This window comes from Herpailurus yagouaroundi, unplaced genomic scaffold (assembly GCF_014898765.1).
Source record: "Herpailurus yagouaroundi ecotype Mexico unplaced genomic scaffold, PumYag 195, whole genome shotgun sequence".
In the NCBI taxonomy this organism is placed as follows: domain Eukaryota; kingdom Metazoa; phylum Chordata; class Mammalia; order Carnivora; family Felidae; genus Herpailurus; species Herpailurus yagouaroundi.
The window spans coordinates 17,842,566-17,861,704 of NW_024412426.1; the positions used below are offsets into that span (position 1 = coordinate 17,842,566).

General features: G+C 49.2%; 1 protein-coding gene across 3 annotated transcripts in view; it reads left to right on the plus strand.

Annotated features, from left to right (window-relative positions):
- Positions 1-19,139, plus strand: part of TNR (tenascin R) — a 410,417-nt gene that overhangs the window by 344,946 nt on the left and 46,332 nt on the right. For all 3 annotated transcript variants that reach the window (XM_040446717.1, XM_040446716.1, XM_040446718.1), the window contains 2 exons: positions 2,001-2,270; positions 9,496-9,681. In XM_040446717.1, coding sequence (XP_040302651.1) covers positions 2,001-2,270; positions 9,496-9,681 — 456 coding nt within the window. The remainder of the gene's footprint in view (positions 1-2,000; positions 2,271-9,495; positions 9,682-19,139) is intronic.

Consider the following 19,139-nt stretch of genomic DNA (forward strand, 5'->3'; position numbering starts at 1 on the left):
TGTGTGTGTGTGTGTGTGTGTGTGTGTGTGTGTGTGTGTGTGTGTGTTGAAGATAGAGGTCCCCACACAAAGAAATTCTCTGAGACACCAGATGGCCATCCTACAATTCAACACAATTCTGACACTATCTACCCGGAGACAACAGCAAATTCCATAGGTCCAGGGCTCAGTTCCACAAGACTGCCTTCTACTTCAGATGCCAATTGCTTCAAGTCCAGGTTGTTACCTTTGTTTCTGACCAACTAGCTATCAATCAGGCTCCCGCCACCCCCTTCCTCGGATTTGATTAATTTGCTAGAGCTGCTCACAGAACTCAGGAAATCCATTTGCTGGATTACTTGTTTACTACAGAGGATATTAAAGGACACTAATCAACACCAGATGAAGAGATACACAGGGCAAGGACCTGAAAAATTTGGGGCCCAGCATGGTGCACGTGGAACCATGTGGTTCTGGTTCCCCAACCTGGAAGCTCTCTGAACCTAGTCCCTTTGGATTTTTATGAAGGCTTCATTACACAGGCAGAAACAGTTGTGGACCAGAGGTCACATGGCTTACTACTCAGGCAGGCAGCCCCTTCCTCGCCTCATTAACATAACAAAAGACATTATCACTCTCATCACTTAGGAAATTCCAAAGGTTTTTGGAGCTTTGTGTTAGGAAGTGACAATATGCCCCCTAAATATGTGTTTATTATAAATCACCCTCTTCCTTCTCTAACCCCCTCCCCACCGTTTTTGTCTCCCTCTCTAAATCATTCACACATTGATGTGTGAATATGGTAGACAATGGCCACACCAGCCCTGGCTCTCCATGGTCCCAAAGCAGCTAACCAGAGAACCTAAGTCTCTGGTTCCAATTCCAAATCCTTGAAGAACATTAATACTAATATTAATATTAATCAACTCCAGCCAGAGAGGTGTAGTCATATTATAAAAGCAAACATGGAAGCTGGGACTACTCTTTGAGAAGATAATGAGTAATTCAAGAAGGACACATTGGCCTTGCGGAACTACCATGAGGAGTTGAGAACACCATTCTCTATTGTCCTCACCAAGCTCTTTGTTTTTCTATTTCCATTCTACATTCTCTCCCTTTTCTCTACCCCACCACTAATTCAATATGAAGAGGACCCCAAGTGGGTGCTGGAACCATGGACAGTGGGCACCCTAGGAAACCAGCCAGCTTTTCTAGTTCACACTACCCCCCAGTGATGTTCCCCTCCGCTGCTCAGTGCCAGAGGCCAGGGCTCAGGAGGGACATACGCTGCTAAATAACCTTGAGGGACTTCCCATGTGTGAGGTGCCCTCCTAGCTCAGGAATATGCAAGAACAGGTGGGAAAAAATAGCCTACAAGATACTATTCCTAAAGTGAGTTCTTTTTTTTTTTTTTCCCAGAGAAGCAAGTTTCCCCAGAAGGCATGTTTTACGTCCACACATACAAATGTCTGTTGGGTTGTGGTATGGACTTAGCAACTGGATTGACTGAGTTCTAGGTGTGGCTGAGCAAGCATATCTTTTGGATATTCATGATACCCCCTTTGGCAACTGAGTTGGAAGTCTCAGATGTTTAGATGGGGCTGATGATTTGGTAGATCTTTCCTCAGGGCTCAAAGAAAGAGAAGGGCAGAAAAACATACCAGAAGCACAGTTCTCAGCTCTCTGTCCCATTACCTCCAGAAGAAAGCTGTGCTGGCCTCAAGCAATAGGTACCCTTCCCCTGCCCAAATGAGGAAGTGACAGCACGGAAAAGGAAAAGCCGTAGCCTGGTGAGAGCAAGATTCCAGGGAACTGACTTCCAATGTCACTTCCCCTGTTGCCTCTATGTGTCCTCAGGAAAAAACCATTTCATCTTACTGTGTCCCATTTTCCCCATCTATAAATTGGGATAATAACACCCATCCTCTCTTTGATCAAGTTAACAGAAGGAGGAAAGGAGAGAGCTGATTTCAAACACCCACTTCTCAAACTCTTGTTTCTATTTGATCCTTTTCATTCAGTCATTGATGGGCCAACACAGATCCTGGTTCGAGATGTCTCGGACACCGTGGCCTTCGTGGAGTGGACCCCACCTCGAGCCAAAGTCGACTTCATCCTCTTGAAGTATGGCTTGGTGGGCGGGGAAGGCGGGAAGACCACTTTCCGGCTCCAGCCCCCACTGAGCCAATACTCAGTGCAGGCCCTGCGACCCGGCTCCCGCTATGAGGTGTGGGTCAGTGCCGTCCGTGGGACCAACGAGAGCCAGTCCACGACCACCCAGTTCACAACAGGTAGGCTTTGGGGGGGTGCGCGCAGGGAGGGAGAGGGAGTTGACCTGGCTGGTGCCGTCGTCGCGGCAAGAAGGGTACTGAGGGGGTGAGGTGACATTGCCCGGGCACCATGTTATCACAGAAACTGCAAGAAGGGAGCAAGGTGGGGGGGGGGGGGCTCGGCGAAGTTATGTGACAGCACAGAGGGACACAGTGCACCGGTGCTCAGGAGAACTGGGTGCTTGTCCTGCCTCAGCCAGATCCATGACCTGATTGAAGACTCTTCTCCACGGCTCTCAGGTATCTCCTTTGTAGAATGAAAAGTTTGTCTTGAAAGGACTTACACATCCAGACCGCTGGCCCAAATGGCAATTTTGCGAGTTTAGGAAAGGTGCCCTCCTTCGAGGTCCTCTGCTGCTATTTGCTGGCACTGTGATAATTCTATAAATTCATACTAACTACACAGCACGTTGGCACCCCACAGAGCTGTGCGAAGCCCACCTTGTGTGGACAGCAGCAGACCTTCCTCCTGAGGCTCTGGGACCCATCCTGCCCTTCGCAAGCACTAGCAAGAAGGCAATGGGAGGCCTGCTCCCACACACAGCAGGCGGGAGGAGGCCCACCTGCCTCGCGGTGATGACCACCCCCCTTCCCATGGCCATCAGGACTCTGAAAGAGCTTCACCCACAGTCCGCAAAGGCCGGACCTTACGGTGACCTGCTCCTGGACTCTCTTGGAGCCCGTCAGGCTGGCCAGCTTGGGGACAAATGGGACAGGCACCATCCGAAGATGGCCTTCCCAGCTCTCTCACTGGGTCAACAGGGGCTGGGATCAGATAGTGAGTCTCCCTCTGACCTGGATTCAATCTTGGCATCTCTGCCCTGGAGAGGTCACACATCAAAGAATGTCTCTGCCAACTCCAAGTCGTCAGGGGATCAAAGGAAACTGCTAGCATCTGTAAGATCTGAGAGCCAGCATCTCCCAGCGGGGTAAAGCAGAAGAAGAATGGCTACTTCGAGCATTCTACCTGGGTTGTGGCCTAAGGGCTGTTATGGGATGGGATAAGCCAGCCAAGGGGCTTCGGGGTGGTTCAATAAACAGCACCAGTATCCTTTAGCGGTGTTTAAAATCAGTTGATAAATAAAGCAAAGGATACGACAGATGGAAGCCAAAATATCCCCTAGACTGGAGCCTGCAATTTAGTGTTAGAGCTATAGATGGGCTCGCAAGGTGATGGTCCCTGCGGCCCTGGGCAAGTGCCCCCATGTGGCAGAAGTTGGGAGGACTACTCAGCTTAGGATTTGCGTAGAGCATGGAGGAACAAGCCTGATCCCTGGGGGCAGCGGGTTCCCAGGAGAGAGGGGAGCAGAAGGGCAGTGCCCAGGTCCTGCTACAAAGTCACCTTCCCCAGCCTAGGCAAGAGGGAGGCTGGAGTCTTATAATGGGGCTCCGTCTGCACAGAGGGACACCCTGGGAGAGGGCAAAGCCTCCCTGCTAACAGGCAGCAAGTGTGGACATTGAGGACATACAGAAGGCAGGGTTTGATTCCAAGAGAGAGGCTTTCTCCCAGCTCCTGTACCAGACTCCACCCCACCCACGGGATCCCCGGTCCGAGGTTCTACTGAACACATCTTGGGATCCCCAGGGACTGAATATACACCTAAAAAAAGGAACTAAATTCTGCCCATTTCTCTCTTCTTCTTCTTCACTTAATCCACACTGATCAGGGCTCGGCATGACCTTACTCCATGTCCCTTCCTGATGAATTCAAGGTCAGCCCCCCTCTCCCACCCCTCCCACCTGCCTGCTGCCCTGCTCTGGTGGCGGGATCTCCCGGGGGCCGCGAGGCCTGCCTTCCATTCTGAATTTCAAGACCGTTTTTTGTTTGAAAAGTGGTTTCCTTGTGCTTTGCTCAGATAAGGAGTCTGAAGAGGCAGAAAAGGAGAAGGGCGCTCTCAAGCAGCATGATGAAAGGCAAATTCTTGATGCTTAGGTCGACAAGATGGAAGCAGGATTGGCTGGTGGCCCAGGAAAATTCCAATCGAGACAATTACATTCTGCCTCCTCGGAGCTCCCCGAGTTTCAGCTCCGTTTCCGGTCGCCCGGCGGATTGGCAGCTGTTAGGAGGCTGCCTCCTCGCCTGCAACCCTGGCCTGCTTCCCCTCCGCTCTGGGGGTGAGGGGCGCTTGGGGGTGGGGACAGGCCAGCAGCTTCCGCTCAAGCTCTCCCGGCCCGGGGCTGCCTGCGGAATGCATGCGGAGAGGGTGCCCAGACCCTCGCGGCAGGGCCCTCAGTCATTTCGGAGCTCCGCTTAAATTCAAATTAGCCAAAGTGCTTTTCCAGGTGACGTCTCCGGCACTAGTAGCGCACTAATTGCACAAGCAATTAAAGCAGAGATTTGTTTCCTGCACGGGGAGCACGATAGTTGCCTGGGTCTTAGAACTGCTCCCCAAAAGGAAAGAGCCGTGATGGAAACACACTAGGCCAGTGGTTAGAGAGCAGCCAGCTCCAGGATGCCCCGGCCCTTGGTGGCTCTGGTTTCAGTTGCCCTCATGGGGGACATCCTGGGACTCTTTTCTGTCCACAGGAGAGGCGTCCTCTCTGAGCACATCCCTCAGGACGCCAAACTTGGCCTCCAGGGCATTCTGCTAAGCAGAGACTGCTGCTTTGAATGCCCCAAGCCTCTCTTGAATGCTGTTATGCGTTGAACTGTGTCCCCAGAAAGATGTCGAAATCTTACCCCTCAGTACCTGTATATATGTGACCTTGTTGGGAAATAAGGCATTTGCTGATGACCAGATTAAATGAGGTCGTTGGGGCCAACCCGAATCCAATATGACCGTGTCCTTATAAAAAGGGGAAATTTGGACACAGAGGCAGACACATACCCAGAGAGAGCACCAGGTGAAGATACACGACAGAGATTGGGGTGATTCTTCTACAAGCCCAAGGGACACCTCAGATTGACAGCGAGCAGAGACAGGCCTGGAACAGATTCTCCCCTACAGCCCTCAGAAGGAAGCCACCCTTCCAACATCCTGATCTTGAACCTCCAGTCTGTGAGACAACACATTTCTGGTGTTTGAGCCCCCCAGTCTGCGGCAATGCCAAAAATGACTACAGAGGCAGGCCCACGTCACAACAGTCGGAGACCCGACCTGCTCAGCAGCGATTCTGCAGGGATCCTCTCACATGCAGGTGCAGCCTGGATGGCATTCGCCACCCCAGCAGAGACCAGCTGCCTTCAGTCAAAGCTACTTTTCCCTCTACCACCTCACCTCAAGCGCCCTCACAGCCCCACAGTCGAAACTTCTAACAAGACTTTTCAAAAGGCTTTGAGGTGGCAGACGAGACTGAAAACGGAACTTTCAGTCACTTCACATGTGCCTATTGAACACCTAGCAGGTGCCAAGCACTGTTCTAGGCACTGAGGCTACAGAATAAACAAGACAGATAAGAACTCAGTTCACATGAGGTACATTCCAGCAGGGGAAGAGGAGAAGAAACACACAGGATCCTTCAATCAGAAGAATTTTGTTGAGAAGCAAAATGGATGCTACAAGAGGAAGGGCCACATTGGATTGAGTGGTTCAGAAATGCCTCATTGAGGGAGTGGAGTTTTAACCAAGACCTAAGTGACCTAAGCCATGTGTGGATCCAGGGAAGAGCATGCCAGTCAAAAGTAGCAGGCAGTGCAAAGGCCCTGAGGTGGGAGTAAGTTTGATGGGTTTCAGGAGCAGAAAAAACGTCAGCACAACTGGAGCACAGGGAATTAGGGTAGAAGTGATACAAGATGATGTCTGAGAAGCACAGAGCCCTGCGGGGGATGATTAGGAGTTGGTAATAGGAAGCAACAGGCAATTTTTCAGCAGGAGAAAGGCGTGAGCTAATTTTATGTTTTAGGGACTAGATGTCCACAGCCCCCAAGCCCCTCAACAGGGCCACCCTGGACATCTGCCTTTGCCTTCCCCTGGCTTGCTGACCTGTTGCAGATACCAGACCAGCTCGTACCTACAGGGGAGCCCTTGAGTTGTCCCCCCTAGAGAGATATCGGGCTTCAAGACCCAGGGGAGCAAACCATTTCATTCCACCCCATTCCTAAGACCCCCTCCTGTTGCGGGGTGGACTAGGGAGACCTCAGGCCCTGAAGCCTTGACCCAGCCCGTCCAAAAGCTGTCGCTGCTAGGGGCTCTTGGTCTCGCCATGAGAAAGGATTCAAGGACAGACACAACACAGCAGATGAGCAGTACAAGCAGGAAAGTTTATTTATTTTTTAATATGAAATTTATTGTCAAATTGGTTTCCATACACCACCCAGTGCTCATCCCCAAAGGTGCCCTCCTCAATACCCATCACCCACCCTCCCCTCCCTCCCACCCTCCATCAACCCTCAGTTTGTTCTCAGTTTTTAAGAGTCTCTTATGTTTTGGCTCCCTCCCTCTTTTTCCTTCCCCTCCCCCTTGCTCTCCTGGTAAGTTTCTCAGGATCCACATAAGAGTGAAAACATATGGTATCTGTCTTTCTCTGCATGACTTATTTCACTTAGCATAACACTCTCCATTTCCATCCATGTTGCTACAAAAGGCCATATTTCATTCTTTCTCATTGCCATGTAGTATTCCGTTGTGTACAGACAGCATGGTATTGGCACAAAAACAGACACATAGACCAATGGAATAGAATAGAGACTCCAGAATTAGACCCACAAAAGTATGGCCAACTAATCTTTGACAAAGCAGGAAAGAATATCCAATGGAGAAAAGACAGTCCCTTTAACCAATGGTGCTGGGAGAACTGGACAGCAACATGAAGAATGAAACTAGACCACTTTCTTACACCAGTCACAAAAATAATCTCAAAATGGATGAAGGAAAGTTTATTAAAGCAAAAGTACACTCTCTAGATGTGAGAGCAGGAGAGCTCAAGGGAGAGCTGCGCCCACTGGGGCTTGGGTTTCTGTCTTTTATTGACAGTTGTTAACAAGGGAATGGAATATTCATTACTTGAGGCAGGGATTTCTTGGAAGCAGGGTGGTGTCTTCAGGAATGTGGGTTATATGCACTTTTTCTTCCTTATTTGGTCAGGGGTTTCCTGTCATGGCACCCTTAGGAAAAGATTTGAGTATGGCAATGTAGTATAATGAAGGAATAACGTGAACTTTGGCCTACTTTGTCAGCCATCTTGGGCCTGTCTGGTTTAATTCCCTTTCTTGTGGTTCAGGTCAGGGCAGCCTCTGACTTTCTCCCAGTTGGCCATGACTTCCCCTTTGCTGGCCTCCGAGCATCCTGTAAGAACCTAACTAACTGCCTACTACAACATTCTCAAGCCCTTATTCCCAGAATTGACCTCTTTTGGCATCGCTGATGGGGAAAGTGTCTGGTTCCTTCAGGGAAAACACTGCCCCCTATCCACAGTGCATAGGTTCTAAGGCCAAAAAATTCCAGAAAATAAAAAGCATAGTTTCCAAGGTCTGGGATTTTTAGTCGTGAAGAGCAGTAGGTAAGTATAGGACTCAACCTGAACTCGAACTCGAACTCTAACTTCTCTTTGCTCCGGGTCCACTCAGGCCTTACACCCCACACCCGGTTGGGTCCTTTATCGCAGGCTCTGCTCCTGCGTGAGATTTCGGGGCACAGGATCCAGCATGTTCTTCCCATATGCCCCTCTCTCCAAGCTCCTCTCTCCATCCCAAGGCTAGAGAAATAACACACCCAGCATGTCAAGAACGCACAGAATCCGGCATGCCAGCTCCACATTGAGTAAGGAAACATTCCTCAGGAAAAATAAGCTGCAGAGACATAAATCTGCTGAAAGATTCACCTAATTTACATCACTAAACAGAACACTTCTCACTCTGGAGCAGCTGCACTCAGATTGATTCACAGTGCTCTGTCTTCCCCAAGAACAATTGGTATATACTTGCCTGGCATTTGCAAATTAGAAGTCTGCTGGAGGTTTTCTCAGAACAAAGAGCTGGTCCACTTCAAAGTGAAATTCAAGTCTCAAAGACAAGACTTATTGAGAACTTTTTAAAGGGGCAGTTTTCATGACCTCTTACCCTGCAAGTTGTGTTGTTTACCCTGCAATTAGCCTGAGGAGATGACCAGTCTCCGGGGAGAGAGAATCAGCCGCCCAGGATTGTGGGAGAGATTGTGTGCTGGTGCTCTCCCTTTACAGAGGAGTCTTTGGAACTCCAGAGAGCAAGCACTGGGGGCGCCATGTTGTTGGAACTCAGGACGAACTTCAGAGGCAACAGGAGGTCCTCCCAGGGTTTAGGCACCTGTTTATACACCAGGTACCATGCTACGCATGTCACATGCACTGTCCTATCTGTCGGACAACTTGAAATATTGGTGTTATTAGCCCATTTTACAGATGTGGCCATTAAGGCCCAGTGACACCTCACATGACCAAAGACTTAACTATGGTAGAGCTGGGCTGAGAGGCCTAACCCCAAATCCTATATTCTTTCCACTACATGACATCCCCTAGGTGTATACTTAATTTCCTACAAACCTTTCATCAGTATCTATGCAGGTAAACCCAGGGAAGACAGCTTATACTTCAAAGTCTTGCAATCAACTGTCTCCTTTGAGCTTGGTGGCCAAATTTGCTATTACTCTATTCTGTCATAATCACTTGGAAGCCATCTCTGATTTTTTTTCCTCCTGCGGTTTTTCCCTCACTTAGTGTGTCAAGCTTATGATAACTGGTTCATTTTTAAATTTCTAATAATTTTTTTAACGTTTATTTATTTTTGAGACAGAGAGAGACGGATGGCTTGGTCGGTTAAGTGTCCGACTTCAGCTCAGGTCATGATCTCACGGTCTGTGAGTTCAAGCCCCGCGTCGGGCTCTGTGCTGACAGCTCAGAGCCTGGAGCCCGTTTCAGATTCTGTGTCTCCCTCTCTCTCTGCCCCTCCCCTGTTCATGCTCTGTCTCTCTCTGTCTCAAAAATAAATTTCTAGAATACCACCACCACCATTCAGGAAATATTCTAAAACATTCCCTGAATGGAAATGGGGTAAGCATAAAGTGTGTTGATATCTAACTCCCAAGTAAAATTCTCCAAACTGCCCATAGAATCTGTTGTGGCTCACCTGGCAGGCCAAAAGCTCAAGACCAGCCCTGGGGTGGACTCAAACCATGAAGCAGAGGGTCAGGAGCTACAGGCTCTCGCCCCAAAGCGTGTTAAAGTTCAAGATGCGTGACAAATGCAAATTTTGGTGATGTCTGACTCTTTTTAGAGATTGACGCCCCCAAGAACCTGCGGGTTGGCTCCCACACGGCCACCAGCCTTGATCTGGAGTGGGACAACAGTGAAGCAGAGGTCCAGGAGTACAAGGTCGTATACAGCACCCTCGCGGGTGAGCAGTACCACGAGATGCTGGTCCCCAAGAGTATCGGTCCAACCACCAGAGCCACCCTCACAGGTGAGTACACCCTGGCTCCGGGGGCACATCGGTGCCTAACCCCACACCCTCACCGCTCTCCTCCCAGTGCACCCAGCTCCACCCTGCCATCCCCAGATCCCACTCATTTACTCTCTCAAGTCCCTGTCATGCACCTCCTGCCCTCCATTGTCTCCTGTCACTTGGCCTAATCTACTACAAGTCTCGTACAGACCACCGCAGGTAGCCTTCACACGTTCTCTCCTGACCTCTTCACGTGGCCCACATGCCCTGCCTGGTTTCCCCACAGTCTTCTCCTGTCTCCCCGCCCTCCCCTGTGCCCTGGTGCTCCCTGTGCTCCAGGACCACAGGTCTGCGTCCGACAGTTCCTCAAACACCTTTTCCCTGCTGCGACAGGGCTTGGGACATGCTGTTCCCACCATCTGTCAGGCTCTCCCACCATCCTCTTCACCCGGTTATATATGCCTCCCTTTTACCTCTTGGTTCACTCGTCACTTCCTGGGGAGCCTGCATGGTCCCCAGGTGAGATCAGGTTATCCAGTCCTGCTGCCTCCTCTCACTGGTGACCACTGTCCTCACAGTGCTGCTCAGGTTATCATTATACCCTGTGGGTGTCATTATTCTGTTGTTGGTCTCCACCCTGGATCTAAAGCTCTGTGAATGGGGACCAACTGGGTTTTGCTCACTATTGACTCCAGCAAAGTGTCTAAGTCCAAGGTAAGTGATGGATAGATGGAAGGAAGGAAGGAAGGAAGGAAGGAAGGAAGGAAGGAAGGAGAAAGAGGAGGGAGAAAGGGAAGGGAAGGGAAGGGAAGGGAAGGGAAGGGAAGGGAAGGGAAGGGAAGGGAAGGGAAGGAAGGAAGGGAAGAAAGAAGAGAGCAAACATTCACTATGACTGGGGCATAGAGTGCAAGAGACCAGTTCGAGAAGGGGAGAGCCTAGTCATGCTATACACCCCATAAAGAGTTTGAGTGTATTCTTGAGGGCAATGGGGAGTCATGGAGGGATTTTAAGTAAGGTGATACAATGACTACATAGATGTAGCTGCTGTGTGGACAGTGGGTGGGAGGAGGGCAAGGCCAGAGGCAGAGACTGGTCAGGGAGCTATGCCGCAATCAGAGGGCGAGAGGATGACAGTGTGGACTAAGTCAGCACCCTGGATCACCATGACACTTGGCTGGGGAGCACTCCCTGTCCCCCTGGGGATGTGGGCCCTAGCCAGTGCTCCTCCCGGGACCTTAGACACACCCATCCAGGAAAACCTGCCCACTGGACTGCACTGAAAGGTAGATGACTGGAAATGTGGGGCATGGTTTTCAGGTGAAGGAGACTGTGCAAAGCGGCCACCCAGGGGCTACCAGTGAGCTCACCGAGACTTTATTTAACTTGTGTCTTGGCTTCCTGCAAAAGCACTTGCCATCTTAGTAGATAAGGGATACATAGCAAAGAGTGCATACAGTAAACAAGGGCAGTATAATCAAAGCTGTTTTCCTCCCGAACCGAAATCCCAGACCGCCTTGCAAAATGAGGCCAGTTAAAGTAAATATAATAAATGCTTTTTCCAGACAGACGCACTCCTCGAAGCACAGCAAGGAGATGGAAAGATCTGCTGACCAAGCAGGTTAATGGGGGTGAATTAAACATAGCAGGAACACGCCAGCTGGTGTAAAGGCCTCCACAGAGAGAAGGAGACATTCACAAAGATTAAGCAAAACAAAAAAAACTGAAATGATGCAGGAGGGAACTGAGTCCAAGTGCAGCCCCCCCTCCCTTGCCTAGAGCCGCAGGCTGATTTGGCAATTAGCAATTTACAAAAACGATGGCTAGTTGTTCAGATGGAGGATACGCCATAAAATCCTGAGAGAGATAGAGAGGCATCCAGTCATGTCCTAGTTATTATTTCTCAGGCCTGGGAAAGAAGATTCTACATTCATTGATCATCTATCCTATTCCAGGCACCTCCCCATAGTTATAGCTTATTTACTCTTCCCCATAACCTCGTGACAGATGTCACCATCCCCATTTTCTGAATGAGGAAACTGAGGCCCAGAGAGTCTGGAAACTTGCCCACGCTCGCAGAGCTCCCAAGAGGCACAGCTGTGGCTCCAAGGCAGCTCTTCTGACACTTGTCAAAAGCCTTCCATCTCATGGCTGCTTGTACTAAAGAACTTAAAAGTAAAGGACAGTCAAAATGTAAATGCTGTAGACTTATAAGGAACGGAGAAATTATTATTGAGGAGTGGGCTTAGCGAGGTCCATTTTTTGGTTGGAGTCGAGTTTATGAAATAAAACTGTACATATATATTCCACGTAATTATCCCAGGGAGCTCGCTGCTGGGGAGATTTATAAAGGCAAATAGCTTTATGTGATTTAAGAAGGAATTATAGGCATGTAAGGAAATCAAGTATGTCTGTACTTGCTGAGATGCAAATTACAAGGGTTGTTGGCTCTCTTCCTGTGGTATCTGGGGGAAGAGGAGGACGGACTTGAAAGGAGGGAAGGCAAAATGAGGCAGAAGTTTGATCCCAGCTCTAGATACTTGTGTTTTTTCCCTCACCCCCCAACTTGGACACTAAAAAGGAAAGTTTTTCAGCCCCCAAGGCCTGAGTTTTGTTTTGTTTTGTTTTCTCATTCCAAACAAGTTGTTTATTTGCACGTATAAAGCAAGACCCCGGCCACAGGTGGGAAGGGCATTTCGGGCTCACCTGAGGCAATTCTTCCCTGGCCAGAAAGAGAAGGTAGAAACTTCCAACTCTGCACATCCCCACATGTCCTACCTCCTAGTCAAGAACAACTGTGGAGCACATAGTCACAGAGAACGGACTGAGGGTTGACCGGCGTGGGGGATGGAGGGGAGGTGGGCAAAATGGGTGAAAATGGTCAAAGATACAAACTTCCAGCTATAAAATAAGTAAGTCATGGGGATGACTGTAGTTAATAAACTCTGTCATATATTTGAAAGCTGCTAAGAAAGTAGATCTTAAAAATTCTCATCACTAGAAAAAAAATTATAACTATTCGTGGTGATGGATGTTAACTAGACTTACCGTGGTTATCAGTTCGTATGCCAATATCGAATTGTTATGTTGTACACCTGAAACTAATAGAATGTCATATGTCAATTATATCTCCATTTTTAAAAAAGACCCCGAAGGGGTGCCTGAGTGGCTCAGTCGCTTGAGCATCTGACTCTTGATTTTCGTTCAGGTCATGATCTTATGGTCAAGAGATTGAGCCCCGCCTGCATTGGGCTCCGTGCTGAGCGTGGAGCCTGCTTAAGATTCTCTCTCTCCCTCTTCCTCTGCACTTCCCACACTCCCTCTCTCATTAAAATAATTTAAAAAGTAAAAATAAAAATAGATACAAAAGAGAAAGAAAAAAATCATAATGGAGACTCTTAGCACAAGGTCCCTTTGCCTCTTGCCCCAGGTTTATTTGAATGCTTTGTTCTGTGGGACATGTTAGGAGCCAGGACTTTGGATCCTGCATCCAGGCACGACCACTTCCAGTGTGATTTGGGACAACTGACTTAATCTGCCTAAGCCTCTGTTTTGTCTTCTGTAAAACGGGAATAACATTGCTTATGTCACTGTGCCATGATGAGGCTTTAATGAGATCATATATTTAATGAATGTAAAGTAGTATTTTTAACATAGCAAACTCCGTACGTGGCTGATGATGGTGAGAGATGAGGGGGGCAGGGGGAGGAGCGGGAGGAGGTCAGTGAGCTAACGGTTTAGGACTTCCTGTAATGGGCGTGGCACAGAGCGGAGACCATGCTTCTCACAGTGTGGTGTGGGCACCAGCCACAAGTCGTCACCCCAGGAGCTTTTACAGCCCTCTCCCCCCACCACCACATCTACCAAATCAGCGTCTGCGTTCTAGAAGACCCCCAGGTGATTTGTGAGAGGTGCTCATTCAGAGCATGGCTTCTGAAGTTGCCCGCTTTGGTTTGAGACTGACTTCAGGGATGTGCATTTGGGGCAAATTTCTTCAATTTCCCAGGCTTCAGTTCCCTGGTCTGAGGGACATCACATCTTTCTCGCGGGGTTGTTGGGAGGGTTAAATGAGATCATATATATCCGCGTATACAAGCACCTGGGATGGAGACGGGCTCATAGTGAACATTCAACAGCCATTCGATCTGGTATGGTTTTTAATCCCCACAAAGCTCAGACTGGGTGCACAGTAGCCTGGCCTCTCTCCCCAGTACAAGTTCACACCCCCGTTCTTCTCACGGCTGACTCTAAGCCCTGACGTCCCGTGGCATCTGTGTTTGCTATTCCCTGCTGAAGCCCTCGTCTTCACAGCCACCGATCACCCCTGCGCTGTGGGACACAGGCCCTGGCTGACTCTCTGGGCCTCTGAGTCACGCAGAGGGCTCGCGGCAAGCGGCCCCTGGCAGAGCCTTCCCCCACACATGCCTCTCCCTTTGCAACACAGAGGCCAGGCCCGGGCACAAAATGCCAGACATTTCTTTTCCATTATTCTCCACAGGCAATGCCCAGTGAATTCCCTCTGGAGTATGAACTTGTTTCTGAACAACAGACTCAGTGTCTGCAATGATTTTTTTTTCCTCTGCTCTGGTGGTTTCTGTGTCCTTAATCAGTTTTTTAGGCTCAGCCTCTCGGCCGGGATGATGTGTGCTTGCCCTGTGTACCATACCTGGAGTCCCAAAGGGGTGCTGAGAGTTATGTATTTCACAGGCGCATCAAGGTACCTCTCGGTTAGGCAGCACTTACCAAGGACGCGCACCACTGTTTTCTGGGCAGCGATGAGAAACCATAAACCCTAAAGAAAACTCTGGAAGGAGGAAGGGAAGACAGAAAATGTGGGAGACGGTGGGAAAAGAAGGAGATTCTCATTCCTTGACTGGAATTCGGTCACAAAACCCTGCCTCCACCCAATGCAAATGATAAACACCGCTCTGTGTCTGAGGTGACTCCTCTATATCTGTCATCAGAGGCCTGTGGCTGCAGGGTTTTGCCAGGAAGGGAGAGGGGTTCGTCCTCAGCCGTCCACACTCTTCTGCCTCGTGCTCCCGCATGAACAGGAGCCCACACTTGAGGAGCTGAGAAGAGAAAGGTTAAAGGAGCTGGCCCCTATGGCCCTGTGAGCGCTGGGCTCAAACCCAGGCCCCCAGAGCCAGTTCATCACAGCCCTGAGCAACTCTACCCCCAGGCCACACGCTGCTAACCAGAAAAATCAGCACCCGGGCTTAGGAAACCCAGGGCCTTGAAGATTCCTACAGACATCATGGTACGACACAAGATTGCAAGGAGACAAAGACCTACAGCTGCCACACACGATACATTCACTCACACACAAGGCTGACGTCACGACTTGGGTCTGGGAGTTGCCACCTTGGAGGCCGCTGGTTTCTGGGGGCTTGGAACAGACGCCTCTCCCCAAACCCACATTTTCCTCCCCGGGATCCCCACGGGGTCTGGTGGTGAGAAGGTGGGCTCCCGAAGGTGCAGAGGTCCGTGTGTATGTCCACAGGAGGATTTTCCGTGAAGAAACCCGAGACTCCCTGAGAAGTCCAGCTGGCAAAACAGTGCTGACCAAGGCACTTGATGTTCACTTCACCCTGTCTGCACTCCCTGATGTGCCAGGGCACAAACACCAGACCCAGGGCCAGACCTTCAATGCCAGGCAGGCTCTTCTGAGGAGGAGTTGGGCAATAGGCCTGTGGCCCAGGCCAGATGGTTCTCAGCCTCCTTCAGGTGAAGTCACAGCGACCCCAAGTGGCCACTCTGGTAAGGCACCCTCTGAACAAGGTGCTGCCTTCTGGGGGCCAGAAAGTGGGGAGTGGGCTGCAGAGACCCACATGGAGGAGAGGGGGGAATGGCCAGAAGCTTCCACAGCTTTCCTCCTCACAGAGCTGGCACATAAGGGCGTCTGTGCCCTTATTTGTGTTAAAGGACTGGGGCAAAGGAACCAGGAGAAAGCCAGGTGGGAACTTTTCGTCTTCTGTTTTGGCTTCTTCAGCAGGGAGCGCCTATTTACAGTAAAGACCCAGAGATACGATGTTCCTGCAGGACAGGGGGTGATGGGCCATGTTTATCATTAATCTCACTGGCAACAAGAGAGCTGCATTCTAGAATATTCGTTAGTATTATTATTTTTTAATATAGGTTTGCAGGGTCATACTTTCCCTTAAAGTCAGCATGGGATTGACTGCTTCTCTTGATGCTTGAACGTCGTCCACACTCAAAAAATTGGTAGATGTCCTCCAAGACCTGATTCATTCAGGGAACCCTGGAGAAGCATCCACCGTAACCCAAGATGATAAGGATGGGGAGCCTGGGAGCTTAGACCTCCATGATAGTAAAAAGTAGATGTTGCCCATCTGGTGTGATTTCAGGGGTTCCCGGGAGATCCTCTGTCTCTCTCCAATTATTTCCCATCTATAAATCTCTAGTACCCAAATTCCACTGTTGGAACTCTTCCTTATGAGGGGCCCTCCATTAGATCCCTGGTGTTCGTGAGTTATTTTACCAGATCGGCTGTTGCCTGTGTTATTCGTTCTGCCCGCAATGCCCTTTCTCGGCCCAGATACCTCTGATCCTTCAAAACCCAGTTCAGATATGCCCTCATAAGTCTTTCCAGCATTCCTGTCACCCTTGCTATGCTGCTTCCATGCATCACATATTTCTTCCACTATGCTACATTCTGAATTAAAATATAAAAAATCAAGGGGCACCTGGGTGGGTCAGTCAGTTAAGCACTTGACTCATGATTTCGGCTCAGATCATAATCTCACGGTCATGGGATCCAGCCCCACGTAGGGCTCTACAGTGACAGCACAGAATCTGCTTGGAATTCTCTCTCTCTCTCTCTCTCTCTCTCTCTCTCTCTCTCTCTCTCTCTTCCTCTCTCTCTCTCTCTCTCCCTCTCTCTCTCTTCCCCTCCCTTGCTTACATGTGTGCATTCTTTCTCTCTCTCTTCCTTTCTCAAAATAAATTAAAAACACATTTAAAAAACTTTAAAATATAAAAAAAAGTCAAATCCCTTAACTCAAGACCTAAGGGTCTAGTGAGGAGACCAACATGAAAACTAACAGTAACAACATAACAACATCATTGTTGTAAAAACTGAGAGATGGTCTGCAAACTCCTTGGGCACAGGGTCCTCAATCTGCCCCTCCCTTTGAGAGCAGGTGTCCTGTGAATGCACTAGGGCCAACCAAATCCCTCACCCAGTTTGGTAGACTTGAGCTTCACAGTACTCAGGAGATGAGACCAGGGATTTAGAGATGGAAAGGGTCCCCATTTCTATGGATCTGCCTGAACCCGACCAAGCCTGCAGATCCCAGATGTCATTCATGGTTTTGCTGGTAAGCGGTAGCAATCTCAGCTTCTTGGGCCTGCTTCTCCCCATGACTTCCCTCCTAGCAGCAGGAGGCTGGAAGAATAGGTTTCCTAAACAGAGGGAAGTGAGTCATTCTACGTTCATCACCCACGGCCCCTGCGCTGCAGGGGACGATGTGCTCATTCCTCTCGCTCTTCAGCCCTAATTAATCTCTTCCTGCTCGCGTGCCCCATCCTGCCCACCAGAGAATTCCATATCCCCTTCCCTCGACCTTTCCTAATCTTGGCTAGCTTTCAAGGTTCAACTCAAGTCCCTCTTCTAGAAAGCTTCCCTTGGTCACTACAGGCATGCTGATCCTGTCCGCCCTCTGAAATGGTTTCCTTAGTTAGCAAGCCCACGGTGTAGTGCCCAATTACTGAAATTCCAATCAGCTAGTCCACTCCTCTGGAGGATAGGGATCCTCCTCTCATAGGGACAGGGACCATGCTAGGACATGGCAGGAAAAAACAAAGGACTTGAGTTCCAAAGCCAGTTTTATTGTATATTAGCTTTATGACCTTAGTCAAGGAATGGACTTCTCGGAGCCTCTTTTCGCTCATCAGTAATGCCTTCCCAGCAGAGCCGCAGGGGGATTAAGTGAGGTAGCAGGTACAAATCTCTAAGAACCTACAGCTAGTAGGAGTACTCTTGACCATCAGACCCTCAAAAAACTTGCCTTAATTCTTAGGCCTCATTTCTTCCCTCCCTTTCTTTTTCATTGTTCTTCTAGATTCTCCACTGCATGGAGCTCAGTGCTTAATGTATTGTGGGTGCTCAATAAATACTTTCCTCCTTCAGTACGGATTTCTTTTATATCACTGAGGGCAAGGGTGATGTCCGTTCGGCTCACCCTGATATCCCCAGTACCCAACCCTATGCCTGGCACAGAGGAGGCCCTCAATAATGTTTGGTGAGTGAATGAACCGCATGCCTTTGGGAGTTCAGCGAAGAATGGGTATGCAGTGAAAGAGTTGAGAAAAGCATCAACCTCCAAGCCAAACAAAGGCATGGGGAGTGGTGGTTTCCCATGGGATGAATTTTCTGAGCTGTTGTGAAGAAAAGGGAACAGAGCCATTCAAATGCCACCATTTTCAGGAGGTGGATGGAAAGATAAAGAGAGCATTGATAGAGAGCAATGGGGTCTTTAAAAAGTGAGAAATCCCTAGGAGTCCGCAGAGTCCTGATGTGTAAGTGTGCTGGATACGCCTCGGATACACATTTTCTTTTCCAGCAGAACTGTATTTTACCTGCTGGCAAAGAGCAACAATTCACTTGTAGCACAGGAAGAAAGCTGCAGAAAATCAAAAGAAAGCTGCAGGCAGGAACCTATAAACGAGTCCCACTTTCCCATCCCCTAGACAGAAAGCCTGGGACGAGAGTACTTTAAATTCTGCTCTGCAGTTTTTCTGGGAAAAGACGATTCCGTTGTAAATTATTGAACATTTCATTTAAGCTTCATAAATAAGAAACTCAGATGAAAACGTTACATGTTAGATCCGTTCGGCAACATGTAATTTCTGTCTTACTCCCTCGATCTGTCACCCTTCATCTACGTCAGAGAATTTCTACTTCATTATAGGCAATTGAAGGTTTCAATCAGATGCCTAAGAAAAGTAGTTTATGTTCCAAAGGTAACCTAATTTCTGCAACCAAGGATGTATCTGGGACCCGCCGAACATATTGACGGAGATAGATGTGTGCTTCCAACGTTTCCGGGGGCGTCGCAATCACCCACTCAATCTAGCAGCAGGTACTCCTCCCAGCCAGGGGCCAGCTCCTCGCTGACAGCTGGACTTCCAGAATCACTTGTTTCATCAGAGCTAACAGGCTAAGCCCCAGCAAACTGACAACAGGTGTGCCCAGGACTAGCCTCTACCTACCTGGGACACACAAAAAAGGACTCAAGGTCCTGGAATAGTTCTCCGAGTGAGGTAATAATAAAACCAGCTACTATTGCCATGGGCCAGGCACCATCCTGCACTTAATCCTCACGGCCACCGTTCGAGAGGAATACCACCGGGTTTCCCATTCTACAGAAACTGAAGCTCAAAGATACTAAGTATCAAAGTGACGCAGGTAGAAAGTGGCAGAGAATGAATGGTAACATAAGTTTGGCAGACCTCAA